General features: G+C 52.6%; 1 protein-coding gene across 1 annotated transcript; it reads left to right on the forward strand.

Moving 5' to 3' along the window:
* Positions 1-19,715: 19,715 nt before the first annotated feature.
* On the forward strand, positions 19,716-22,829 carry TLR8 (toll like receptor 8; the record flags this gene model as incomplete). The annotated part of the gene is made up of 1 exon (XM_084258741.1): positions 19,716-22,829. One exon carries the CDS (start codon positions 19,716-19,718, stop codon positions 22,827-22,829), a length of 3,114 nt encoding a protein of 1,037 aa, XP_084114867.1.
* Between the last annotated feature and the right edge of the window lie 4,690 nt (positions 22,830-27,519).

Below are 27,519 nucleotides of genomic sequence, written 5' to 3' on the forward strand. Positions count from 1 at the left end.
GCGGGCTCCGGACGCCCCCGGGACCTCGCGGAGGGCAGCAGAGCGAAGAGAAAGCAGCCGTCGTCGCAGGTGGGCGCTTCTGCTCGGTAGCCATAGCCGTGGTTTGGGGGCGCTCTCGGTCTAGAGCCCGCCCCTCTCCCCCACCCAGCGCCAGCCCACCTGCCCCGGGGGGGACTCCACGAAACCCTCCCAGCGCGACCCGGGCAAATTCTCATTCTCTAGACGGATCCCACCTTGAAAGCGCGAGTTGAGAACGGGGAGACCGGCCGTGGCGCCCCTCAGAGCCCCGGCCTCACGGGACGGTTGGTTTCTCACACGTCTGTCGTGATATTTCACTGCTTGCATTTTTTGCCCTACCTACGCCTTCTCCCTCTTGGTGATTTTCAGGGACTCAATGCTTTGGAAGAACCCAGAAGCTGAGCCGGAAGGTTCAAGCAGTGTCTCACCACAAGCACCTTCCAGAAAGCATCTGCCAGCATTCTGCAGGGAAAGAAGTCCTGGTTGCCCCGGGGCGGTTTTCAGACATCCCTGGAGCCCCCCAGGGGGCCGTTCCGCCCACAGAAAATGCCTCTCCGTGTTCTGGTCGGGGCAATCCCGAGGCAAAGGCCAGACAAAGACAGTCACGTGGGACAGCAGGTGGTCTCGCGGGACACGGACTGCCCGTCTCACTGCCCGAGGCGAGTCGGCGCTGTCTGTGTTCTCAGGGTTCTCATAACAGTGCCTGCAAGAGCTGACATCTTCGCAGTAACATCACCATGGCCCCCATGCCTGAGCCCTCTGTCGGGGGCGCACGCTGCTCAGAAGAGTGGTTGTGGAAGTTAAAACTAGCCGGCTGTCCTGGAGTCACCCGTAGGACAGAGGACAGTGGGTAGCACCCCAAGGCCAGGTCCAAATGGGGGGCTGCAGGACTCTGTAACTGTGTAAGCTTGTAACCCAGGCTGCATTAAATAAAATGCTTTGCTGCGCTCGTCTCTCTCCTAGGCCTGCATTGCCAGCAATTTAGTTCCCTTGGCTTGAAGCATGAGACTGAAGTCCCCGCTTCGTTTACAACCTGCCATGGATGGTTCTAACACATTCCTCTAGGCCATGAACACATCACGATGGATTAATTTGTGAGCGGATCGACTGTCCAGAATGGCCCCGTAGGGAAAACAGAAGACAGGAGCCATCTCCTGAGCGGGGAGGACGAGTTTGAAAATAATCACAAGCTGGGCTCCCACTCATGAGGGCAGCCCCCCAAAGGGAAGCAGAGAGGGAGAAGGACCTTCAGAAGATAGGTGTAAATTGAAGTCACTGGTACCTGGGCACTGTTACTAAGTGGGGTGTGGGTAAGGGGCGGGGAATGAAGTCACATTTATTAAGCAGCAAGTGCAAACTAAACGCTGCATTGATCCCATGGCAGTGTCACGTCACCTCTGTGAGGCAGGTAATGCCATCGCAGGGACGATGGGTTAACTCAGGGATGAAAGTCGTGGGATCACAGGGTTAGGTCCACTGTTGGAGGTCACAGAGGAAGTAAATGGCTGCACCCCAAATTGACCCAGCTCTGCCCAACTATTCTAATCGGCTCTCTATTTTTATGGGGGCCAGAATCACCACAGCAGTTTGGAAACCAGGTGGTTTCCCAGCTACCACCCCAGCAGCCTGCTCTCTGGGACCAAGAATCTACATCTCTGAAACTTCGGGAGCAGCTGCCCCACACAGTCCCGCTGGGAAGGGCCGCCGCATCGCCTGTGGGGTACCAGGGGCCGCTGGTCTGCTCCTGCAAACAATCCGTGGCCCCGGGCAAAGTGCTGGCTTGTGAAAATGAAGCGTTTTCGAAACTGCTTTCCCCGGACAACTCGGTAAAGACAAAGTGTCCCCTCTGGGAGATGGGGTGTCAGCGCTAAGCCCTCCTTCCCAGAAGGTAAGACGGATGGACGGGGTACATCTGAGTGTGCACAGACGAGCTCGGCTAGATGCGTTCGCCAGACCCTGCCACATCATCTTTGTAGAAATCCTTGAACTGTTCTGTCTTGCAGACTATAAGGTCCTCACCGAGAGGCTAAGAATTCTGGCAGCTTTCCCAGAGCTATCTGAAGGCCTTCCCAGGCTCGGCTGTTCGGACTTGATTCTTTAATAAACTCTCTTAATTTTTGTTTGCCTCAATTTATTTAAGCCAACAATCTCAAATATTTTATGTATACATTGTATCCAGATAAGTTATATAGTACACGTGTACAATGTATCAGCCATATATGCGTGCGTGCACACACCTCTGTGCATGTATATATATTTGTGTGTGTGTGTGAATATTAGAATTACTGATAAGCCCACCCTCACCTTCTACGTAAGTTAATTGTGACACTAAGTGATGAAACCCATGAAAAGGACGGGGCATGGGGTCTGACATCTACCAAGGGCTCCGTGACCCTCAGCCTGTCATTTTTATTTTATTCCTTTGGATGCAGAATCCATTTCATCATCTTCAGAAATGAATTCCATATTCTTGCATAGTGAATCTTCCTTCTTTCTTTCTTTTTGCATCCATGTCGAGCCACTCAGTCGAGTCCCTCAACCACTTGTGCTGTGTATCAAGGTTATGCTCAACACGTCATGTACTAGATTCCTGTATTATTTTAGAGATATTTTTATGTAAAGAGTGATACTCAATTTGTTAGTTCTCCCGTTCATTACATAGTCTCAATCACAGCTTGGTTTGCTTTTGTTTACTTTGGATTTAAGTCCACGAGACTTTCCAGAAATGTCTCAGACCTCATTTCTGTAGCTTTTTTTTAAAAAATCTAATTTTTCATTTTCCATCATCTTTCTGCCATGAGAACACTGACCACTTCCTGCTGAAAACTTATGTGAGGAAAGTCCCTTTTTGTTTATCCAATTTCCCATATTTCTTCAGTTCTGCTTTTTCCTGATTCCACAAGAAGAAAAGCAAATGCACGAGGCGGTGCCAGGTGTTGTTCCCATAAAACACGTGATGGTTCTTTACCTGGAAATCAGAATTGACTCCTTCCCGCTCTCACTCTTGCCCGCTCCTCCCAGGCCCAGGCAGTCAAATGGTCAAGATCCATTGGCGGGGCCTCCCTGGTGGCACAAGGGGTTAAGCGTCAGCACTATGAAGCTATCTGCTGCCACTGCAGCACAAGTTCGATCCCCGGTCGGGAGCTGACCCACATGGCACAGCAGACCTCTCCTGTCTCGCCCGCTGCTCCCCTCAGCAGTGTATTTTAGTAGATCTGCCAGCTCTGCTCCCCACTCTGTCTCTAGTGAATCCTCTCACCCTCCATCTCTGGCCTGTACCCCAGTTCTTAGATACATAAATAAATAAATCTTTAAAAAAAAAAAAAGAAATGCTTCATTAGGTGGTTTTGTGCTTGTGTGAACATCACAGGGTGTGGTTGTACAAATCTGGGGGGTATCGCCTACCACACACCTAGGCAGATCTACTGAAATACACTGCTGAGGGGAGCAGCGGGCAAGACAGGAGCAGTCCGCATGCCATGTGAGTCAGCTCCCTGGCCAGGCATCAGACTTGAGGTGGTAGCACTGAGACTTAACCCCTAGGCCACCAGGAGGCCCTAGTCCCACTTGTTGATTTTTGCTTCTGTGGCCTGTGCCTCTGTTTGGCGTCACATCCAAACACATCACTGCTAACACCAATACCAAGGAGCTTTCCCCGTTTTCTCCAAGGAGTGCTGCAGTTTCAGGTCTGCGGCTCTGCTAATCCTAAGCGGCCTGTTCGGCCACCATTTTGTTACCTACGGTTCTAAATCCTAAGCAAGGTCAGAAGGGCCCAGTCAGATAGGTACAGGAGCCCAACGCTGCAAGGTGCCTTTCAAATCAGTCAAGAACACAAAGCTGGGTCACGCTGGGAAGGCTGTGCATCACGAGATAGGACCCGGAACGCCCGGGTCGCCCCCTGCCCCCCCCCCAGGACCGAAGTAAACAGGGGACCCCAGAAGCTGATCAGTGGAAAGCCTTGTTGATAAGACTGAAACCCAGGCTGGGGATCTAGGGCTTGATGTCAATGACAACACTGAGCCATCCAGCAGATGAGAAGTGCCTGCAGAGCAGACGCACAGTTCCTGATAACACAGATGTCAGCACGTTTTCTAGTTACTTTCTTCCCCTTTTCCTTTTCCTCCTTCCTCTCACAACGGATGCTGCCTAATTCTTCTATCCATAAAAGGGCCAGGATCTTGCTCTCTAGCAGCATCCTGCATTATGCAGCCCGCTCCACGACTCCCGTTGATCACTGTGGTGTTGCCCGATGCAACACAGGTCCTGCATTCAAGTCTTGAACCCCCGTAAGCACGCAGGGAAGGTGGCCCCATCCCCCAGATGGAGAGAATTCCAGGATATTCCATCAGGAAGGATATACTGAGTAGGAGCCAGTCCCAATGATCCAGATATCGGCTTCCCCGCCTGTTACAGTGGTTCTTAACCTTGGTTATGCTTTGAAATCACCCGGGCAGCTTTTAAATCCCCACACGTGGGCGCCACATAGATCCAGTTCATCCGTGGCGGGACGAGCCTGAGCGTTTGGGTTTCCGAGCGGGAGCGCAGCCCATCTGCAGGCCCCGACCGAAGCGCGACCTCAGCGTCCCTGCTCGGCTGCAACTAGTCCTCGGACTTCAGCATCAGCACAGTCGCCTGCGCATTCAAACTCATGCTGGGTCTCACGGCCATTCCTGACTTAGCAGCTCTGCAGTGGGAGCCTGAAAATCTGCATCCCTAACAAGCTCGGCCCAGGGGATACTGGTGCGAACGCTGGCTCCCCTGAGTGGTTGTCAAGCTTCAACCGGCCCAGCCCTGGAGCTCCGGAGTCAATATATTTGCATCCTGACTTCTGCATTTCAGTGACAGAGGACTCCCTGCAAGCGACCTAAAGAGAGACCTTTGCAAAGCCCAGTTCTAGACACAGTTTATATTTCTAACTTAGGTGGGGAGATGGCCCTGGGGGGCAGACTAAGGTTTGAGAACGTCCTCTCTTTCCCTTTTTCCTCATTCCCCTTTAAGTTGACCTTGAGCTTGGGCACTTTGCCTTGGGGGAATGTGGGCAGGGTGATAAGTTATTTGGATTTTGTCTATTTATTTTTTTAAAGATTTATTTTTTATTTATACAAGAGCTGGGGTACAGGCCAGAGGCGTGGGAGGGTGGGAGGATTCACCCGAGACAGAGTGGGGAGCAGAACAGGCAGACGGACCGAAAGCACTGCTGAGGGGAGCAGTGGGGAGACAGGAGAGGTCTGCTGCGCCATGTGGGAACCTCCCCGGCCGGCCAGGAATCGAACCCACGCTACAGAGGCTGCGGACAGCCTCACAGCACTGCGCTCAACCCGCTGCACCACCAGGGAGGCCTGATTTTGTCTTTTAAAGGCCTGATGTTCTGGGCCTCCCCGGTGGTGCAAGGGGTTAAGCACTGCACTATGAAGCAATCTGCAGCCTCTGTAGCACGAGTTTGATCCCTGGCCGGCCAGGGAGCTACCCACATGGCGCAGCAGACCTCTCCTGTCTCGCCCGCTGCTCCCCTCAGCAGTGTTTTTCGGCCAATCTGCCTGTTCTGCTCCCCACTCTGTCTCTGGTGAATCCTCTCACCGCCCCCGCATCTCTGGCCTGTCCCCCAGCTCTTGTATGCATAAATCAATAAATCTTTAAAAAAAAATAAAGGCCTAATGTTCTTAGGGGGTCACGGGGGGGTATGCAGAAGGAAAGCTACGGAAGGGAGGGGAAGGGGGAAGGCTGCTCTTCCTTTTTGGTGAGAGAAAATAAGAGAGAAGGAAGAGAACAGAAGGGCTGGGGCGGGGGTGGGGTGTGGGGGAGGGGGTCCTGCAGATTCTAAGAAAAGAGGGAACCTGCCGCCTCTATGGGGGAGATGATGGAGAAATGGATTGTGCGTATGTGTGTACACACACACACACACACACACACACACCCTACCTTGGTCTCACTACACTAGACCCAGAAACCCTGCATACCCCCTAAGAGGCAGTCAAGTCTCCAAGTCCTAGTGAAGCTGTGGTAGTCAGGCTGGATGGATGGAAGCTCAGACAGAAGGAAAACTGAGTCACAGAACACAAAGTTGTTTTTCTGTCCATTGCGGTTAGTGGCGAGAGTCACAGCGGACAGGTTAGACATACCTTGGATGGTGTGACCATTTTCCTCCTGGCCTTATTTCTTTAATAACCTGGTTTTATTTTGTCAAAATGTAACTCAGTGAGCGGATTTAGAACATACATTGGAAGACCTGCGCTTTACACGATATAATTTATGAAGCTGACCCTTCTCTAGCTCAGTACCTACTCCAAGTCCAAGGGGAGCAAAAGCTTATTGCTTCATGGTGTTTCCCTTCTTGAATCTTAAACACTTTGAGACCCATTGGGCAAATTATCAATATAAATGCCTTTTATTTGGAAACCTGAGTTGCCTTAACAAAAACAGGCCCCAAATCAGGAATAAAGCTTTTATAGATGTGTATATTTTATTAATGTTTAGGGCAATTTAATTTTTTATACTCATTTAATATTAGCACACCAAAAGACGACCCGGCTGCCTCGTGTGCACGCCTGAACTATTGGGCGGGAGCGCCCCCTGGTGGCGGGATGGTTTTTAACGCCATTGCTGTTGGGTGGCACGAACTTCCTCAAGGCATTTCTGACCTTGAAGGCAGTTGTGAGGTCCCTTGGGGGTGCAGTTGTAGAAACGAAGAAACAAAAATGGTTTTCTCCAACTCTCAAAGCACCACTTCAAGAGTCACGGATATACAGAAGAAAAAGAGGATTAGAAGGAAAGAGGAAAAAAAACATTGTGGTTGAGAGGAGGGAAGGAGAATGTGAGCAATCAAATTAACACCGCAGGGGCCTCCCTGGTGGCGCAGTGGCCTGAGTTTGATCCCGGGCCAGGGAGGTGACCCACATGGCACAGCAGACCTCTCCTGTCTCCCCGCTGCTCCCCTCAGCTGTGTGTTTCAGTAGATCTGCCTGTCCTGCTCCCCACTCTGTCTCTGGTGAGTCCTGTCACACCCCACCCACACACACTTCTGGCCTGCACCCCAGCTCTGGTATGCATAAATAAATAAAAATAAATCTTAAAAAAAATAGTAACACCTCATAGAGTCTTCCTCTCCACAGCAGCCCTGCTCTCAGACCCAATGGTTCTCGAGCTTTCAGAACGCCCTCCTCATATTTGAACGAAGTGTTGTTCCCAAAATCTTGCCCTACATTTTCAGCCTCTGCTATTGACACCTCTCCCCAAATCAGGTTCCCCCCACCAGTATACAACTTCACACCCTACATCACAAAGAAATTGGCCTTATTCGAGGAGCTAGGACCCGCCCAAAGCTTTATCTCTCCTCTCTTTTGTTTTAAGCAAGAACATTCACATTTTATTTCACATGTTTGCATGTATCTGCATAGCTAGGGAATTTTAACCTTTCTCAGATTAAGGTCATTTATTTTATTTTTTGATGAATGTGGTGGATACTCCCTGGGCCCTGTCCAGGTGGCACACGGGGGCATAAGACTCTGACTCGTGGTAGACCGCCCCCCACCCACACACACACCCACAGCACTGGAGGTGAAGCCAGGTCTTGAGTCCGAGCCTGTCTCTGCAGCTTTCAGAGTCCTGTGGACAACAGCCGAGGGAGACAAATCTCGTACAGAACAGCCCTCCAGAGCTGTCGGGAGCTAGTAGTTTCTACTAAGAGAAGAAGAAGAAGGAAGGAAGAGGAAAAAGAAGGAAGAAGGAACTCAAACAATCTAACTTTATAACGTGAGAACCTAGAAAAAGGAGAACTAAACCAAAGTTAGCTGAAGGAAGGAAATAATAAAGATTAGAATAGAAATAGCGAGTACAAAAGTAGACAAAAATCAACAAAACCAACCGTTGCTTTTTCAAAAAGATTAACAAAATTGCCAAGCCTTCAGGCGAATTGTCGAAGGAAAAAAAAAAACCAGATGTTTCAAACAACTCAAATCAGAAATGAAAGCGGGGTCATTATTACCAATTCTGCAGAAATGAAAATGACTGGGAAGTGCTCTCAACAATTGCGTCCCAACAAATTGGCAAACTTAGCTGAAATGGACCAATTGCTGAGAACAGAAAGCCTGTCGAGACAGAAGAAGGGAATCTGAAAAGACAGACCACTAACAAGCACATGGAATCAATAATAAAAAACAAATCAAAGTAAAATAAATACGTATGACATGAAATTGACCATTTGTAAGTGTACAATTCAGCGGCCCAAGTCCAATCCTATTGTCACACCGCCACCACCACTCTCCAGCTTCGGTACTTCTTATAATAAACACCCCAAATTGAAACTGTGTCCCCATCAAATACTAACTCCAGCCTCTCCTTCCACCCAGCCCTTGGTCATTTCTATTTTTTTGTCTCTGGATTTGCCAATGTCCGGTAGCGCGTAAGTGGAATCACACAAAATTGGTGTTTCTGTGGCTGGCTTATTTCACTTAGCCTAAAGCCTTCAGGCCCGTCCATGCTGTAGCTGCGCCAGAGTCCCCTTCCCTTCAGGGCTGAACGCCACGCGTGTCTAGAGGCCACATTTTGTTTACCGATTCACCTTAGTGGTGGTCTGGGTTGTTTCCACCTTTTTGGCTCTTTTGAACAATGTTGCTATGAATATTAGAGTACAAGTAACAAAAAGTTAATACAAAAATGAAAAACAAACGAATCTTTTACTTTGGGGTAAACTTGTGGCCAAGTGGCACAGCCACTACTGTGTGCCTGTTCACCCCACGCCCAGCTGCCCCTATTGCCAGCACCATGTATTATTACAGTAACTTGTCTTTGTCACGCTTAAGGAAGCAACACTGATACGTGATTATGAACCAAATGCTGTACTTTGTTCCATTTTCATTAGCTTCCCCTAAAGTCCAGAATATTCCCCACAGTCATCTTGTCTCCTCCAGCCTCTGGGAGGCATGACAGTCACTCAGATTTTGCTGTTGTTAAGGACCTCGACAGCCGTGAGCCGCGCCTGTGGTATTTGGGAGTGTGTCCTTCAATTTGGGCTTTTTTTTGATGTTCTTCTTCTCCTGGTTAGACTGGGGCTATGGGTTTTGGAGAGCAAGACCCGCGGAGACAAAGCTTCATTCTGGACACGTTATAGCAGGGGTCCCTGCTAGTAACGAAATGCATTTCCTGCTTGCCCATCGGTATCTGTGTTCAACCGGGTATGGGCTCAGGTCGCTGTCTCCAGCTCCAAGCCAGCGCCTGCCCTTGGCGGCTACGTCCTCAGAGCTTCTCTTATCTAAGCTCTATTTTTGAACATCGTCACTGCATAAAGACTTTCTCTCCCACCCTGGCCTTTACCCACTGAAAAGGATGGCCAACGTGGAAAGTTTTACAAGCTATAAAAAACCTTGCCATCTGATGCAGGCACAATGGAACAATCACACAGGATGGTCTTGCTTCACCACCCAACTCACTCGACCATGGCCCATTAGTCCACATTGCCACTCGCTCAAGCCCTCAACAGTCCTTGAGGCGCTCCCTGTTTCTCAGCCAACGTTCACACTCTTCTCTGAAGCGTTCCTTTCCATGAGCCTGTGGGTTTTACTGGAAACCAGCGCAGCTGTCACGGACCCTCCCTGCTCCAGTGCTCCACACTACTCTTGCACCATGGCAATGAGGAAAATTCCAGAAACTGCTTTTCCCCATAATTCCAGATGGGGTAAGAGGGGGAGGTTCCCTCTGCTCCTGTTCCCTAAACCTTATCTGGGGGTTCTAAGTTTTCTCTGCTGCTGAATTTACCCCAGGTCATCCCCTTGTGTGACAGCCAACTAGCATCTCTCTCTGTTTCTCTCAAATCATCTCATCCTCTCCAGACAGGGTAAGTGTGATCTTCTCCAAGGAAAGGAGACTCTGTTTTGTGCAGTTTCCTGTATCCCCTACGTTTAGAACTGGACTACAGCTTTTGAGCTGCTCTCTGCCTCCAGGTCTGTGGAGTTAACCCTTCCCTGAAGCAGGGCCTTGTGGCCCACTTTCTGACTTCCTGACGGGAAGACCTTTGTCTCAAGGTGGGGGCAGGGATCCCAGTAAATGCTCTACAGTGCTTTTCTGCCTACTAACCCCTTTTGGTCTGGGGATGTCTTTCCACACCCACATTTGCATTGCCGGGCCTGGAGCAGCAGGAATTAGTGTTGGCTGCTTCACAATCCATTGCTGAAGAGATGAACTTGATTGAGGAGGTTTTAGCACAAGGAATGGAGAGTAACAAACACAGGGCTCGTGGGAGCCACAAAACCCACCCTCGTCCTCAGAAAGTGTTTGGCTTGTTGCTTAGGGCGCCCGGAAGGGAGAAGTGGAAAGGACCCAGAGCAGAAGTGGAGCAGCAGAGTCCTGGCACCCCCCCCCCAAAACTCTTGACCCTTGGCTTCAGTTCCCCCATCCATGAAGAAGGGGCCCTGCCAGCTCTGAAGGACTGTGTTTTCTTGCGGTGTCCTGTCCCATTGTTTGGGAGACACTGACTTCAGGAAACACAGGAGTGGGTTGCAGCTGACGGAAAGACCCGGTTTTCCAGATTATTTCTCTGCAGCCTGGGACTGACTCAGGAAGGGGATGGGCAGAAGACCGTGGGACCTTCCTCGTCCCTGCCCCTGTGCCGTCAGATACGCCATGGGAGCGAGTCCCATTCCTCATGATGAAATGAGCTTCAGCGTGGTTTAGCTGGGCTGCCACGTATGGTTGCCCAGGTTGTGCCCTGCTCAAGAGTATGTGTCCCTGCAGATGCCCGCTGGTCACTGACTCCTGCTTGCCGTGGGCACTGCCCAGGGAGGAGCAGAGTCAGGTAACACTCACTGCGGCTGCTGAATGTCTACCGGATGCGGATTCTGTTCTCGGGGTTCCACCAGCAGGAACACAATCCCCAGAGCCACCCGATGGGGACGGTTATTCTCACCCCCATTTGAGAGAAGAGGGAACGGAGGCTCAGAAAGGGGGTTTGTGTCTCTGGGGTCACATGGTGCCTGGCGGGAGCCCTTCATGAAGGGTTGTCTCCATTTCGAAATAAAGACTGAGTCGCATGGTGGCGGGTCTAGGAGATGCCCAGGGGCACTGTGCTCTCGCCAGGTCGGGCAGGGAGAGCCGATCCCTATGCCCAGAGCCAGTTCCTGACCCCTTCCTCTCTGGGGTGGAACTTCGGGCCCTCAGTGACCGGCCTAGTGAGTCCTAGGGCAGGTTGGGGCTAGTGAGGCAGCTTCAGGGACGTGCAGGCAGGGGCTGGGGAGGGTTCAAGAGGCTTCTGAGATAAGGGCAACAAAAGGGATGAGGGAAGCTCCAGAGACAAGGGCAACAACTCCAAAGGGAACTAACCAGATACCCCGGGGCCAGGGCCAGTGACTTAGTGACATTCCGGGACAGGTCAATAAAGAAAAGGGACTCTAAGATCAGGGCTGGGCACGAGACATTAGGCCGCGAGAGGGACCGCGAGAACTGAGCACTCACGGGGGGGGGGGGGGGGGGCTTTAGAATAATGAGGGAAAGAAGGTCTATGTTCCCTGAGGCACCACTCCACTTGGGCTTCCTTGCCCTCCCTGGCCTGGCTCCATGGCCTGGGGTCCCCCTTTATTTCTGTTCCTTCTCTCCTCAAGAAACTTTTTCTTTCTCTAAACAAACCTGCCTCTTCTCGTTGCTTGCCTGAGCGTCTGCGAAGTTCCTGCTGCGGCTTCGTGAGACACCCACCCGGGGGTGGGGGGGGGTGGGGGGGGGGCTAGTGGCTGGGGCTCAGCGCTGCCCCCGCAGGCTGGGATCCGTTCCTGGCTGGGAGACCAGGCCTGAAACCCTGAAATTACCGTATCACTGCCATGGAGTTGACTCCATTTTCATTTTCACCTTGTGTTTACCAGTTGTGTGGAAAAACCTGTGATGGCTCATTTGACTTGAATAAGTAGCTCGTGTTTGCATTGGGCCGACCAGAGCACTGGATTATGGGTATCACCCAGGCATGGGCCACACTTAATGGGAGTCTGGCAGGCTGCTCTAGAAGTGACCGCCATCTGGTGACCTGAGAGCCTGGACATGTGTGTTTGGCTTTTCTAGAAAAGCTGACCAACTCTCGAGCCTGAAGGGGTCTTGCTCCATCCAGTACGAGCTGCCGTTTTTCCTTCCTTCTTTGCTTTCTGAGCAAATGTTAAGGGAGGCCGAGACTGGGAGGCAGCCAGATGAGGTCTTTGGGCGCACCATCACAAAGGATTTTGATGAATCCATAGAGCCATCGTCACTGTTCTCGGATGTCACAGGAATCCCTTCCCAGACCATGCATCAGGCCTTCAATTACCAGAGGGAGCGGTCATTAGGGGTCTATTTAGGAGCGGGCACCCAGTCTGTGACTCGCAAAAGGCCTTCATACGTAACAAGGCTTCCCAAAATCCTTATGTTGTCACAGAGAGGTTCGGCAAGGGAGGGAGACCAAAGGTCTGGAGGGAAATCATCATAATAAAATATGTGCCTGTGTGTTCGCGTGTGTGTGAACATGTCGCTCCTGCCCGAGGTGCAGGGACACTCAGGGAAAGATGTCCTCTCTGTGGGCACAGCCCGGGGGGGATCCCCAGCTACCTGCACGACGTGCGGTCCTGGGAATCTTGTGGAACAATGACCAAGCCATGTTCATGTTACTTCACCATGTCTTTGAATTATGTTACACGAGATAACTTCGGGCACTCCTAAATTGAGTATGAATTTGTGGTAAGGTTTTTTTAAAAATACGCTGAAGAAAAATTCCTGCGAAAGGAATATTTTCCCCATTCTCTTCCTCAGTGTCCCCCAACCCTGCTCTCCAGAAACAAGTGGGGTGAACGCCTTCGCCACTCCCACATACACACAAACACACACAGACCCGCAACAGCACTCCATAGATGGCTGGCTCGGGTCACATTACTTGATAAGTGATTTTTCTCAACCCAGATTTCAGTTTTGAAATTTTCAAGCACAGTCAGTAGATGATTTGGCAATTGTGAAGAAATCACAAGTTCTCTTCTACTCACATGAACTTCTGCAAACCACATGCCAGGTTCCGCTGATGCTAAATCGACCTGTTTCAGGAAGTCCGCCTGTTTCTCTGCTCTGGGCACTGAGCACCAGCCGCACAGAGGTGCCTCTCTGCAGGCTGCAGGGGATGGAGTGAGAACCGAGCCTGGACCCGACGCACCGCGGTAAGGCACGGCTATTGCTTTAACAACATTCGCCAACGAAGCGGGCGTTTCTCCCCCAGCTACAGCTAGGCGCGAACAGTGTGAGCAAAGAAAGCGACTCTTAAGCAAGCAAAGTGGCCTGGTGTGCGGTCAGTCTAGAAGATCAGATGCAGCCGTTTCCTCATTCATCTGAACAGGAGAAGTGAATTCCAAGTTAGAAAGCCAAAGGGTTGGCAGCAGAAAGTGGGGAGGGCGAGGGGGGTTTTCCTGTCACTTCTACAGAAAAGGACAAACTCTCCTCACATACCCCAGTCATGTGCTGGCAGCCAGGCAAAGCCCAGATGAAGGACCAGGAGAAACTTCACTTCAGTGCTAATTGCTACTTTTCCTGTTCAGAGTCTTTAAGCCAACGTGTTTCCATTTTTACTGTTATGTTCTGTGGTGCTGAGCCATAGCAGATGGTCAGTTTTCGTTATGGTCAAAAACCTTCCGATTGAAAAACAAACGTTATCATTTTTAAATGATCTATTTCTAGAAAATTCAGTGTGATCTGAGAGCAGCTGAAAGATCTGGTTTCCAGAGAATCTTATCCAAAATGTACCTGACATTCTTTCCAGGCTCACTTAGCTCTTGGAGTCGTTTTTTGCCACCACGTAACGTGTCTTTAAGTGTTTGATGTTAACTTTTTACATCCATTTCATGCTCATGGTAGATCTTGAAGGTAATGAAATGTGCTGTGAAATTTTCTGATGCTTTACAAAAGGGGCCACAGGAACTGGGCGAATGTGCCAGTGACATACATGCAGTGGCAACTGCAGTCACCCAGCCATGACTGGGTGTGCAAACTGCAGGGAGAACCAGCAGGACTGGACTGTCAGACAGTGAAAAGGAGAACAATAAGAAAATGAGGGTGAACTTGGGAAAACAGTCCTCCTCCTCCTGGTGGTCCTCAGTGGAGGCCAAGCCCCGCGGAGCCCCCTCCTCAGAGTAGCAGCTCCTAGCCTTGGCCACGTATTGGAATGCTAGAAGTCCTGGTGCCCAGGCTGAACCCCAGACCAATGAAATCAGAATCTGGAGGACCCCCCCCCCATCCCAACACTGCGTCTCTGAAGCTTTTCAGCCCCCAAGGACCCACAGGGTGCAGCCAAAGCAGACAGCCACTCTCCTAAAGCAGCCGCTGAGCAGCTGTTCTAGTCCTTTCCTCAAAGAGCACAGTTCTTTTTGGGGGAGACCTGAGTGAAGCCTGTTCATTGCCCCCGTGGTGTGGCGGCAGAACGCAAAGTAAAAGCTCCAAGTCTGCGTACCTGACAAGCTGGGGCTCCAGGTCGGGAGGGCAGAAGGCGAAGGGCCTTCTCCTGCAACCCGCTCCGCTCACCCTGCTCGAAAGTCCCCCTCCCCCCCACCCCCCCCACCCCACCACAGAGCGTTCGAGGAAGCAGGCAGCTTGGGCGGCCAGGCCAGGGCCTATCGGGATGGGTCTCACAGGGGAGGACGCGTCCCCCACGCCGAGTCCAGCAAGGCCGTCTGTGGCCGCCTTAGCGTCGCCGCCGCCAGGGTGTTTTGAGGGGAGCAGCATCCGACGCAATGCCTTTTGGGTTCCACTGAGGTGCTGAACAGAGGCGAGTGGTCTGTTGTTTTTTTAACTATTATTCCCCGCTGTGACCCCAGGGCTGGGACCCGAGTAAACGCATAACCCACCGCTCTGGCTCGCCACGGAGTCGGTGCATATGTCTAAACTGAGGGTCCCCTTAGCCTCAGCCCCAGCTCCTCCCCTCCCGTCTGAGCGGCCTGCGGTAAATGCGTCCCTCTGCGCCTCAGGGCCCGCGCCTGTAAAATAGGGGGGATAACAGCGCCCCCCTCCCTTCCCGCACCTTGCCAAGGTGCCGGAGGATTAAGCAAGAGAACGCAGGAGGCGCGCTGGCCCCGTGAAGCTTCACACAGAACCCCGAAGCGCTCCCGCCCGCACAGCCCGGACTCGGGGCGCATCGCGGTTCCCATCTCCGTATCTCTGGAAGCAGGAGCCCCCTCTTTCTGCTAGGCCAGCATGCGGCCGCGGCTTTCTTTCCCAAAGCTGGCGGCGACCGCATCCAACTCGGGGTGACCCAAGCGTCTCTATTATTAGCTGTTGTCTTCAAAGACGACAAGTCGTACCTGCACGGCCGTGTCTTCATTTCCTTTGGTAACAGCCCTGGCAGAGCGGCTGCAGAGCAGCCAGGCTCCCTTCAAATTAGTGCCAGGTCCAGCTTGGCGACCATTCAGTTCCGGTTGAATCCCACGTAGGCCCAAACAGCTACGTGATTGTATTGGTGGGGGGTTAATCACTTTTTATAATCAATAGCTTCTCTGGCCACTTCGGTGCTGGGGGCATCCGCAGGACCCACCCTGAGAAAGGGGTGCAGCTGCGGAGATGGTCTGAGGCGAATCACACCTGGACAAAGGCAGCCTGGGAGGAGGGAGAAGGAGCTGTAAATGGCCGCTCCCAGCCCTGACAGGGCACGGGAAGGTGCCAGCTGTGCTCCAGGAGCAGCCCCCGGCCCTCTGCACTGCAGACTGCGTGAGAAAACCTGCAGTATTTATTTTAGTGTCACCTGCAGGATCACGCTGTGGCACCCCACAGTCCAGTCCCTGCCCTCGCTGCCACCCCCACTGCAGGGGCTGGGTTTTGGGGGTGGCTCCTGGGCTCATTCTGAATCCTGAGTTGAGGGTGTCCTGACTTGAAGCAGACTTTTCTGAGCTGTTCTGCAAACTGCCCAAGTCTTTTTTTTTTTTTCTTTAAATGAGTCACATGTTTTCTTTAAATAAATGGGTCCTGATTTTTTTTTCTGGGTGTTCCAAGGCAGCCTCCAGTGAAAACTTGTAACCAGCAGAATCAGGGTGTTGCAGACACTGGCTCATGGGGTGTGTCCACCAACGGCTTCCTCCGAGGTCCCCCTGGACAACTCTTGTCGCCCTGCTCTCTGCTTTTACTCCTCCCGTCCCCGAGGGTGGCGGTGACAAAGTACCTGAGCTCAGGGCCTCCAAACAACAGAAATGTACCCCTCATAATTCTGGAGGCTGGACACCTGATGTGTTGTCCAGAGAGTTGGTTCCTTTGGGGGGGGGGGGGGCTCAGAGGGAAAATCTCTCCCACATCTCTCTCCTGCTTCTGGGGCTGACTGGCAAGTCCTGGCAGCCCGGGCTTGCACCTGCACCTCTGCAGTCTCTATGTCCACCTTCACGTGTCTTCTTCCGCTGTGCGTCTCTGCCCATGCTTCCCTCTTCTTTTTTTTTTAAAGATTTATTTATGTATTGATACAAGCACTGGGTACAGTCAGAAGCGCGGGAAGGTGAGAGAACTCACCAGAGTCAGAGCAGGGAGCAGAGCAGGCAGAAGGACTGAAGGACACTGCTGAAGGGAGCAGCGGGCAGCAGGAGAGGTCTGCGCACCATGTGGGTCCCTCGCCCGGCGGCCGGGGATCGAACCGGAGCTGCAGAGGCTGCGGACAGCTTCACAGGTTCCATCTTAACCCCTTGTGCCACCAGGGAGGCCCCACATTCTATTTTTTAATGTAGCAGCTATGCAAGGAAAATGCAGGAAATGCTAATGTGTCCCCAATGAAGGTGGCCGAAGTATCAGTCCACACTCCCATAGGCCAGAACTGTGTCAACGCTCAGCTCTCATATTTTAGCAAGACAATATGGTACACAGAGGATAGATTATGCAATATTTCCAATGGGCCTGAGTCTCGCACACCTTCTTCTGTTGTGAAACGTGAAAGCTCATGGTGCATGGATGAAGAAAGATTATTGGAGCCGTGGGTCAGTTCCAATCAGGTTTGGCTGCCAGATAAGCTGCCTACCAACAAACAAAATCTGAAAGGTGCTCAGACCTTTTAGGACTGCAGAGAGGGGGTGGAGATCTCTGCAAGACAGGGCTGATATTAAGAAACCCGCTCTAAGCCACTGTCCTGATGCCAGGAGGCCCTGATTCAACCAGTTGTGGCATCTCCAATGTTTGTTTTCAGTATTTGTTTCCATCTCTCTTTCAAGCTGGGTGAATTCCTTGGTGACTGGCACTGGGTGCTAGTTCTTATCCGAGAGTAGGGCGCCAAAGGGGCCATCATAAATGCCAACTGCAAAGACAGGGCTTCCCAGCAAATGAGTCTCAGCCTAGGAAGGGTGAGTGTGAGCCAGCTTTTGTGGGGTGTTGACTGGGCCAATGTAACCCCTAGATGGTTTCTATGTGCCTAGCCTGGAGTAGGGTAAGGACAACACCACACTCAACTTGGGTGCAACATTTAAGGAGGGAGGGTACCCCAAAGTTCAGTAATCAAGATCAGTAATACGCTAATGCTTTGATCTTTTAAGATCAAATTGTCCGGCTGCCTGCTGTGGTAAGTCAAGTTTGATTGGATCCAGAATCGGATGGGGCAGGGGAAGCAATGCCTGGCAAGTGCGGGGTCAGATTCTGCCTTTATTTTGATTGATGACATTCTGTTCATCAGAGATTTTCTTTTTAAAAAACAGGATCCATCTTGATGAGTGCACTTTGCACTCAAGGCCCTGCAACTGTGCGCATCCGTTTTCGCAGCGAGACCCCAGTCTGCTGCTGGGGTGCTGGAGCAGAGCAGCCATCAGCCGGTGGCAGTGCGCGAGCTGGGGAGGGGACGCGGTCGCGTACTGTCCTTTGATGCTGTCCATCTCTCTGGCAGGGCACCGAAACCAAGGCTCCTGGCCCCCTGGTTCTCAGAGTTCACCTTTGAGATGGTGAGTCAGGGGCAGGGGCAGGGGCAGCGCGCCTTCTCATACACTGCACCAGCCTGCTAGCATGCCGCCTTGCATGCCCCGCCAAGGCCTCGTCATGTGCCATTAGGCGTCTCTGCAGGCAACTGGGACATGAGGTGACTTGGCTCTGGCTGGTCTTGGGCAGCAAGCCCGCCCCCTTCTGTGCTGCCACCAACTGCTCCACCACCTGCTCTCTGCGCCCTTGGCTTCTGCCCATCCCCTGGGCCCAGCTCCCTGCAGGCCCTCTCGCCTGCAGATGGCTGATCTTTCTGTGTCACTTTAAAGAGCCTGCGCGGTCAGGCACACCGCACAGGCCCTCCCTCTCAGGGCCTGCTCTCCCTGTGCTGGCAGGGCTTGCGTTTTCTATTCGATCTGTGCAGTTGTCCCTTTAGCCTCCTTTATTTGCAGAGCTGCCATTTCTCTTCTGCTAGCAGCCTGCTTTTCATTTGTGGGCTCCACCTTAACGAGCGTGCCCTTCACACTCCGCTTCTCCTTCCTTCTAACCTCCTTCTGGAGCCACAACTTCGGCATTCAGAGGACAGGCTGTGGCCACAGGAAGCACTTGGCCGTAGTCAGCCCTGCTGGGGCTTGGGCGCTGCTCTCTCAGATCCAGCTGCATGAGGTGGGGGGAGTGGGGTTTCCCTGCCCGGCTGTGTGGACTCAGCTGCGCCTCCCGCCAGGGGAGGGCCTGAGGTGGAACTAGAGGCCAGAACAGTCAGGGTTCAGTCCTCAACTTCCGTGCTAGCTGCCCCGCTCACCACTTCCCACTCTTCCCGCCACGAGCTTCTGTTCAAATTAGGATTCTGTGGAACTTGTCAACCTGTGTTCTTACCTCAGGGAAAGGTAGGAGCCTCAAGTTCCTCACTCACAACCCCACCCCCGCCTGCTGCTGGAATATTCTGAGCCTGCCCATGCCCCAACCTTTAAGATGCTTCAGACTCTCTGGGAGGCTATTTTCATCCTGGAAATAAAAAAAGTTAACTTCAAAAGGCCTCGCTGCTGGTCTCTAGCGCCCCCTAGTGGCTCTTCTTAATTGCTCAGCATCGCAGGCAGTTGGTTGCCTTTGGAATCCCACTCGGACCTCAACTTGAGGCCAGTGAGGCCACACAGGACTACCCAGTCCCCTGGACCGGCCCAAGTAATCAGCTAAAAATGCCTCACGTACCAGGAGTGCTAGTTTACCATAGCGGGCCCAGCAGCCTCCCCGGCACGGTCGGGGCATCTCGATTAATCCTCCCCAAGAGCTATCCTGATTTTCTCAGCAACACAATCTCAGACAGTTTTGTCGTCAATTTTTTGGGACCCTCAAAGTGGAACACTGAAAAACTAAAATCATTTGGAACCTGATTTATTTTATTTTTTTTTAGAAGATTTATTTATTTATTTATTTATTTATTTATTTATTTATTTACACAAACACTGGGTACAGTCAGAAGCGCAGGAGGGTGAGAGAATTCACCAGAGCCGGAGCGGGGAAGAGAACAGGCAGACTGACGAAATACACTGCTGAGAGGAGCAGCGGGCACGGCAGCTCTGTTGCGCCATGTGGGACCCTTGCCAGTGGCTGGGGATCGAACCGGCACTGAAGAGGCTGCGGGCAGCTTTGCAGCCCAGCGCTCAACCGCTGCACCACCAGGGGAGGCCCTGGAACCTAATTTAATGCACCGATTTAATTGTTAAGAGAACTCACACTTCAGCACTCAGCAAAGGATGGGGTAGCGCTGTTAATGCCTCAGCACTGGCCGCAGACGCTGCCGGTCTGACGTCTGACATCATGTCTCTGCTTTTGATTTTCTCTAGGAAAACATGGCCCTTCGGCCTTCGCTGCTGACCTGCCTTTTCCTGCTAATCTCCGTTTCCTATGAGATCTTCCCCAGAACGAATTATTCTAGAAGTTATCCTTGTGATGAGAAAAAACAGAACAACTCTGTTCTTGCAGAGTGCAACGACCGTCGCCTGCGGGAAGTTCCCCGAACACTGAGCGAGTACGTGACCGACCTGGACCTGTCAGGTAATCTCATCACACTCATAACAAACGAATCCTTCCAAGGGTTGCACAATCTCACCAAAATCAACCTAAACCACAACGCCAACCCACAGCACCACAATGAAAACCCTGAGCTGAACAGGAACGGCATGAACATCACCGACGGGGCCTTTCTCAACCTACAAAGGCTGGAGCAGTTATTGCTGGAAGACAACCAGCTAGACAAAATCCCAGCGGGCCTGCCGGGGTCTTTGAGAGAACTTAGTCTAATTCAAAACAACATTCTTTCCTTCACTAAAAAGAACACTTCTGGACTGACGAATCTCAGCCGGCTCCACTTGGGCTGGAACTGCTATTTTGGCAACGGTTGTTCCAAAACCTTTGTCATTGAAAACGGGACGTTTGAAAGCTTGAAGCACCTGAAGGTGCTGTGGCTCTCCTTCAATGACTTGCATCATGTGCCGCCCCGGCTGCCATGCTCCCTGACTGAACTTTATCTCAGCAACACCAACATCAGCAGCATCAGCCAAGAGGACTTCCAGGGGCTGGGAAATCTGCAAGTGCTAGATTTAAGCGGGAACTGCCCACGGTGTTTCAATGCCCCGTTCCCTTGTCTCCCCTGTAAAGGCGGAGCTTCCATTCAGATACATCCTCTGGCTTTCCAAAGTCTGCACGAACTGCGCTACCTGAACCTCTCCAGCACCTCGCTGAGGAATATCAGCGCAAGCTGGTTCGACAATATGCCTTATCTGAAGGTGCTGCATCTTGAGTTCAATTACTTAGTGCACGAAATAGCCTCCGGGGAATTTTTAACCAAACTGCCCTCCTTAGAAATACTTGACTTGTCTTTTAACTATGAGAAGACAGCCTATGAGCGCTGTATTAAAATTTCCCCAAACTTCTCTAACCTCACGTCTCTCCGAGTCCTGCACTTAAGAGGCTACGTGTTCCAGGAACTCAGAAAAGAGGACTTCCAGCCCCTGATGACTCTCTCCAACTTAAAGACCATCAACCTGGGTGTTAACTTTATTAAGCAAATTGATTTTAGTATTTTCCAGCATTTCCCCAACCTGACCATCATTTACTTGTCAGAAAACAGAATATCCCCCCTGGTCAATGACACCAGGCTAGAGCCTGGGGGCGGCTCCTCCTTCCAGAATCACATCCGGAGGCCGCGCTCAGCGGGCGTTCAGTTTGACCCGCATTCGAATTTCTACCACACCACCAACCCTTTGGTAAAGCCACAATGCGCAGCCTACGGCAAAGCCTTAGATTTAAGCTTGAACAGCATTTTCTTCATTGGGGAAAAGCAGTTCGAAGCTTTCGGGGACATCGCCTGCTTGAATCTCTCCTCCAATGGCAACGGCCAGGTGCTCCACGGGACAGAATTTTCAGCTGTGCCTCACGTCAAATATTTGGATTTGACAAACAACAGGCTGGACTTCGCTGACGACAGGGCTCTCAGCGAGCTGACCGAGCTGGAGGTCCTAGATCTCAGCTACAACGCGCACTATTTCCGCATAGCCGGCGTCACCCACCAGCTGGGGTTTATTCAGAATTTAACGCAGCTAAAGGTTTTAAACTTGAGCCACAACAGCATTTACACCCTGACGGAGTACCAGCTGAAGAGCGAGTCCCTGGAAGAGTTAGTTTTCAGCGGAAACCGCCTGGACCGCTTGTGGAACACCGACGACGACAGGTACAGGCAGCTTTTCCAGTGCCTCGGGAACCTGAGCCGGCTGGACCTCGCCTTCAACAGCCTGCAGCGGATCCCGGACGAAGCCTTCCTCAACCTGCCCCGCAGCCTCGCCGAGCTCTATCTAAACGACAACGTGCTCGATTTCTTTAACTGGACGCTCCTCCAGTACTTTCCTCGTCTCCACTTGCTCGACCTCAGCGGCAACCAGCTTTCCTCCTTAACCAGCAGCCTCTTGCAGTTCACGTCTCTTCGGACCCTGCTGCTGAGTCACAACAGGATCTCCCAGCTGCCCTCCGGCTTTCTTTCCGAAGCCAGCAGTCTGGTGCACCTCGACTTAAGCGCCAACCTGCTAAAGACGGTCAACAAATCCACGGGGCAGAGCAAGGCCGCCACCACCTTAGCCATTCTGGAGCTAGGCGGGAACCCTTTCGACTGTACCTGTGACATCGGAGACTTTCGAATGTGGATAGATGAGAATCCGAACGTCACCATTCCCAGGCTGACAGACGTCCTCTGCGCCAGTCCCGGCGATCAAAGCGGGAAGAGCATCGTGAGCCTCGAGCTGACGACCTGCGTCTCCGACGCCATCGCGGCCGTCCTCTGTCTCTTCACCTCCTTCGTCACCATGCTGGTGATGCTGGCCGCGCTGGCTCACCACTGGTTCTCCTGGGACGCCTGGTTTATCTACCACGTGTGCTTAGCTAAGGTCAAAGGCTACCGGTCTCTTTCCACATCCCAGACTTTCTACGATGCCTACGTTTCTTACGACACCAAAGACGCCTCCGTCACCGACTGGGTGATCAACGAGCTGCGCTTCCACCTAGAGGAGAGTGAGGAAAAGAACGTGCTCCTGTGCCTGGAGGAGAGAGACTGGGACCCGGGACTCGCCATCATCGACAACCTCATGCAGAGCATCAACCAAAGCAAGAAGACCATATTCGTCTTAACCAAAAGCTATGCCCAGAACTGGAACTTCAAGACAGCCTTCTACTTGGCTCTGCAGCGGCTCATGGACGAGAACATGGACGTGATCATCTTCATCCTGCTGGAGCCCGTGCTGCAGCACTCGCAGTACCTGCGGCTGCGGCAGCGCATCTGCAAGAGCTCCATCCTCCAGTGGCCCGACAACCCCAAGGCCGAAGGCTTATTTTGGCAAAGTCTGAAAAACGTGGTCTTAACGGACAATGACTCCCGGTACAACAATTTATACGTCAATTCCATTAAGCAGTACTGACTGGTGCCAAGTCGCGGCTCCCCGGCGCAAACACAGGCACAGCCGCCACCCTGCTGTCCCAGGCCCCGACCGCTGTGGAACCAGCGACCCCAACTTCGTGGCTTCGGCTGACGCGCGCTTAACTCCAGGCCCGGCTTAACCGGGGCGTGGGCTCAGAGAACCCCCACAGGATGCTGACGAGGTGTCAGCAGGGCCTCCGGGCAGCCCTGGGGGGGCGAGGGTCCACCTCGACACTCAACTCACGGTCGATTTCATGATTCAGCCCCTCCTGGGCTGTTGGCCAGAGACGGCTCGCATAGTCCCCCGGCGAGTGGGTCCCCCACAAGGCCGACTGTTTCCTCAGAGCAGCAAGAGGGGATGCTAGCCAGGTGGAAGGCACCATCTTTCGGAACCCCACCCGGGGATCCATGCGCCGCCACCTTGGCCATAGTCTCTCATTAGAAGTCAGTCACAGGCCTCACCAACCCCCCCGGGCGTGCTCACCTCAGCCAGGGAAACTTGTCTCTGACCCGGATGCCTGGCCGTGATACCCTCTATCGGCTTGCTGTCCGGCTTCTGGAGCAGGAATACCAGGAGGCGGGGAAAGCTGTGGGCCACGTCAGCCATTGGCCTACTACACCTTCTCAACAGCTCAGAGCTTCAGCAGCTGTGATGGTTCGAATGTTCTCTTGCTGTTTAGATGTATCATCTCTCCATGGCTCTGTGGTTAGATTGAGCTGTGGCTGCCTGATTCTCTCCTCCACAGCTACTTCTACAAATATTGGCTACAGTATTTGACTTCTAAGGATGCCATGTAAAGGATAGTTTTTAAAGCTTGTTTTAAACGTCTTTACCATTTTTTAAAGTGTGTAGTTAAATTAGTAGCACTTGGAGAAAGTGTCGATTGCCATTGCTGTGAGTCTCGAATGATGGAAAATGCTTCATTTCACATGAGCAGATGAGAGATATACAGCAGGGAGGTACCGCTATAATACAAAGGAAATTGCTATTGCACTGAGTATCCTGAAACTGCTTTCAAAAATTAGATCTGGGTAGAAATCAAAGGGGAAGCAGTTTTCATGAGCTTTGTACATTAAGATTCTTATTATAGAGAAATCTATTTTGGATTCTTCTAGCTTCTGGGGTTTGCTGGCCATCTCTGGTTTCCCTTGGCTTGTGGGTGTATCACTCCCATCTCTGCTTCCACTATCACACGGTTATCGTCCCTCTTTGCCTCTCTCTTCTCATACAGTCACCAGTCATACTGGATTCAGGGTCCACGTACTCCAATATGGCCTCCTTTTAGCTAATTACAAGTGCAACAGCCCCATTTCCAAATGAGTTTGAGTTACTGGAGGTTAGGACTTCACCACATAATTTGGGAAGGACGCACTGCAACCCCAAACAACAGCCAGGGCTTTTCTTGTCTAGAAAGGACTCAGAACTCTGTGAGGGTTGCAAATGCCTTGTGAATGAGAAAGTCATTTATGATCCTTGGCAGACTAAAGGCAAGTTCTCTCTCACCTGTGAATAAAGCTATTAGGTGATGTGAGTGTGTTTCCGCTGTCATTATCCTTGAGCTTAAAGCCATAATTGTGTCCATTATTTCCAATATTCCCTTATTTCACATGGTTGCGTTCTCTTCCTTTCTGCCTTTGTGTGCTCCCAGGAAAGAGGGGGCTTCGGGGATCCCCACGCCATCCTCTGCCATCACACTGAAGTCTTGGAGAAACAAGGCGAGGGATCTTTGTGCTTGGGACCCAAAGGACACATCTCAGGACTTTCTGTGCCAATGGCCCAAAATGGAAAATGTTGTTTACAAATGGCTCTCCCGTTTAAAAACGGAAGAGACTAAAATTCTTTATATATAGACTGAAAATTCATAATATATTCATCAGAAAAGCAAAATCCCACTAATGAGAGCAGAATATTGCTGTTAGGAGCCATTTTATTTTTTTTCTAGTGAAAATGCATTTATGGGCGTAGAAAGAAAAGACCCATCTGTCTTATCTGCCTTTCCTTTGGCCAATGTTAGGGATCATTCCCTATTTATTTCAGTAAGGATGACACCAGAGCTCAGAGACAATCAAGAGCAATGTTTGGGTTTGCAAGAAAAGCCCCAAAGCAATAGTGCCAGCCAGTACTCGAGACTCAGTGTTGATTACTCCATCTGACTCCCTCACCTGACCATTCATCAAGCACTCTAGATCTGAGCTCCCAAGTTTCTCTCCCATCCATCCTCTATCTCCATCATCAGCCTCCCTTGTCTGAGCTCCCAGCATCTCTCCCTGGCTTTCCGACATCTACCGTGGTCTCTCCAATCAGCAGCCAGAGTGATTCTTGAAAAGGGTCGTCTCTTCTGAATTACGTTTAAAATCTCAACTGTCCTCCTGTTTGCCTGTCCCTCCTCCAGCCTCTGCTCTAAGCACCCCCATGCACACGTTAACGTTTCCAGAGGTTTCCATGGGCTATTTACTGATGACACCGTCTTAAAACCACATGACTATGTTTCTGACTATGTCAGTGTGCACCACGCACCAGTCCGCCGAAGGGATACAGTCTAGGAAACGCCCACCAAAACAGTCAAACTGCTCCTTCAGGTCTTCCTGCTCCTCCAGCTTAGCCCAACAGCTGTGCATACTTTGCCAGCAGCCTCCACCGGCCAGATGTGTCACACCAGGCCCTCATTGAGCACCCATTCCAAAAGGAATGCTCACTAAGGTTTATGAGAACATGGTCCAAAGAGAATGTAAACTACTATATGAGTGCATGCCCCATCCTCATTACCCCAACTGATATACTTAAGGGGAAAATCCTTTCTGCAGAGATGGCTTTGTCGGTGAAACAGCCGCAGCACCAGGGGATGGGGCCAGTCTGGATTTACCACCACCAGGGGGCGCGCGACTCTTCCTCACGCCGCAACACACCCATCCCGGCCACTAGATGGCAGCAAAGATCCGTGAAAAGCTTGGGATTTCGCTTTCGCGCAGGGTGTGGAAGGGCCTTTGTTTACGCTGGAACCTGGCTTGTCACCTGCCCCTGGACTCAAACCCTCCTCCCGCCACGCCGCCACAGCCTGAGAGCCAGTGTGCTGAAAGTCAGGTTGCTGATAAAGGGCTGGACGTGTGCCAGTGGGAGAATGGGCTCTCGTCAAAAGGGCAGTTGGAGGGAACCTAACCTAACCGTAAGGTCTGTCCCCCGATGTCTAGGGTTAATCAACTTGGACATCGACCGCTAAGCTGGGGTGGGGGTGGCAGTTTCTTATTGGCTCGTGGTGATGTCAGACCAGGCTGGAAGAACTGGTTTTCCTGGTGTGGGGTTTCTTTATACCCTGAAACATCTTCTAGAAAATGCCTCGGTCTGGGGGGCGGGGGCGGGTGGGTGGGGGGGGGGCTTGGGGGAGCCTCCCATGGTCACTGGATAGGAAGCTCTTCCCTACCTGGCTCTTTATAAACAATGGGAGACCCAAGGCCTAGGGTGAAGTGGGAGGAGGAAAAGCCAGCTGTGGCCTAAGCCGCCTGCCGCCCTGCCAGTCACCTTGTGCTTGCAGGGCCCCACCAGGGGCTCAGAGGGCTTGGAGTGGGTGCTGCCTGGGCAGCGGGGCTGCAGGGAGATCCCGGGGTTCAGGGAGAAGTGTGGTTAGACGGCAGTCCTTGCTCTGGGTTCATGACGCCCTTGGGTTCCTTATGCCCCAAGCTCAGCGAGACAGAGTCCGCTGCGGCAGAGCAGGGCCGTGTTGAGCGGAGCACAAAGCAGACGTGGCCTCCTTCCCCTCCTGAGCTGCCGCGGGCCTGCGGTTTACCTGGCGCTGAAGGAAGCGCTGGCCTTGGCCGACCTTCCCGGTTGTCTTTACAAAGGGAAGCCGGGAGCTCGTGGACTTCTGGCCATTTGCGTCCATTTGCGTTTGCTTCCAACCCCTCTGCCCCCGCGGGACGGAGCTCCCCTGTCCCCCAGGCCGCTGCGCTCCTCGGTGGAGAAGCAGCGCCCGCACAGCTGAGGCCGGGTCTGCGTGGAGGGCAGCCCGCGGGGCACCCCTGCGGGCCGCGACCCGGGTGACGCCAGGAAGCCTCGCTCCGGCCACCTGAAAGGGCCCCGGCCCCTGGGCGGGCACGCGCTGCGGCGCCCCACCCTCTCGGGCGCTGGGCTGTGTGAGCCCCCAGCGGGGGCAGAGGCGGAGGGGGTGGTGGACGGGCGGGCCTCGCAGGGACAGGGCGCCCCCCCCCCACTCCACGCCGTGGGCGGCGCAGGCGTGTCCCGTGTCCCCGCGTCACGCGCCGCTGCTCTCGGGCACGAGCACGCCCCGCGGCCTTCCCACACCCACCCTCCGCTCACCAACTCGGGGCGACGCTGAAACGGGCCCGGGGGGTGGGGGGGCTGGCAGGTCCCCGTTTCCAGGAGCCGCCTCATGCTCGGAGGGAGGGAGCACGCGGCTCGAGGCGGCACAGGAGAAATCTATCGGATGGGCGGGGCAGGCAGGAGGCCCCCCCCCAAGGGGTCCCCATCCTCACCCAGGGCACCAGCAAATGGCAAGAGGAAAGAGGGTGCACCCGGCAAGAGGAGACTGAGGGTGCGGCTGGAACGGGAACGGGCCAGGGTCCTGAATCCCGCAGGTGGGGGCGGGGGGGGGGGGGCGCGTCACAAGGCCCCTTAAAAGCAGGAGAGGGAGGCAGAACAGACTGGAACTACGGAGCAGAAGCCTGGGACACAGCAC

Source organism: Talpa europaea, assembly GCF_964194135.1.
Source record: "Talpa europaea genome assembly, chromosome: X".
Classification (NCBI taxonomy): domain Eukaryota; kingdom Metazoa; phylum Chordata; class Mammalia; order Eulipotyphla; family Talpidae; genus Talpa; species Talpa europaea.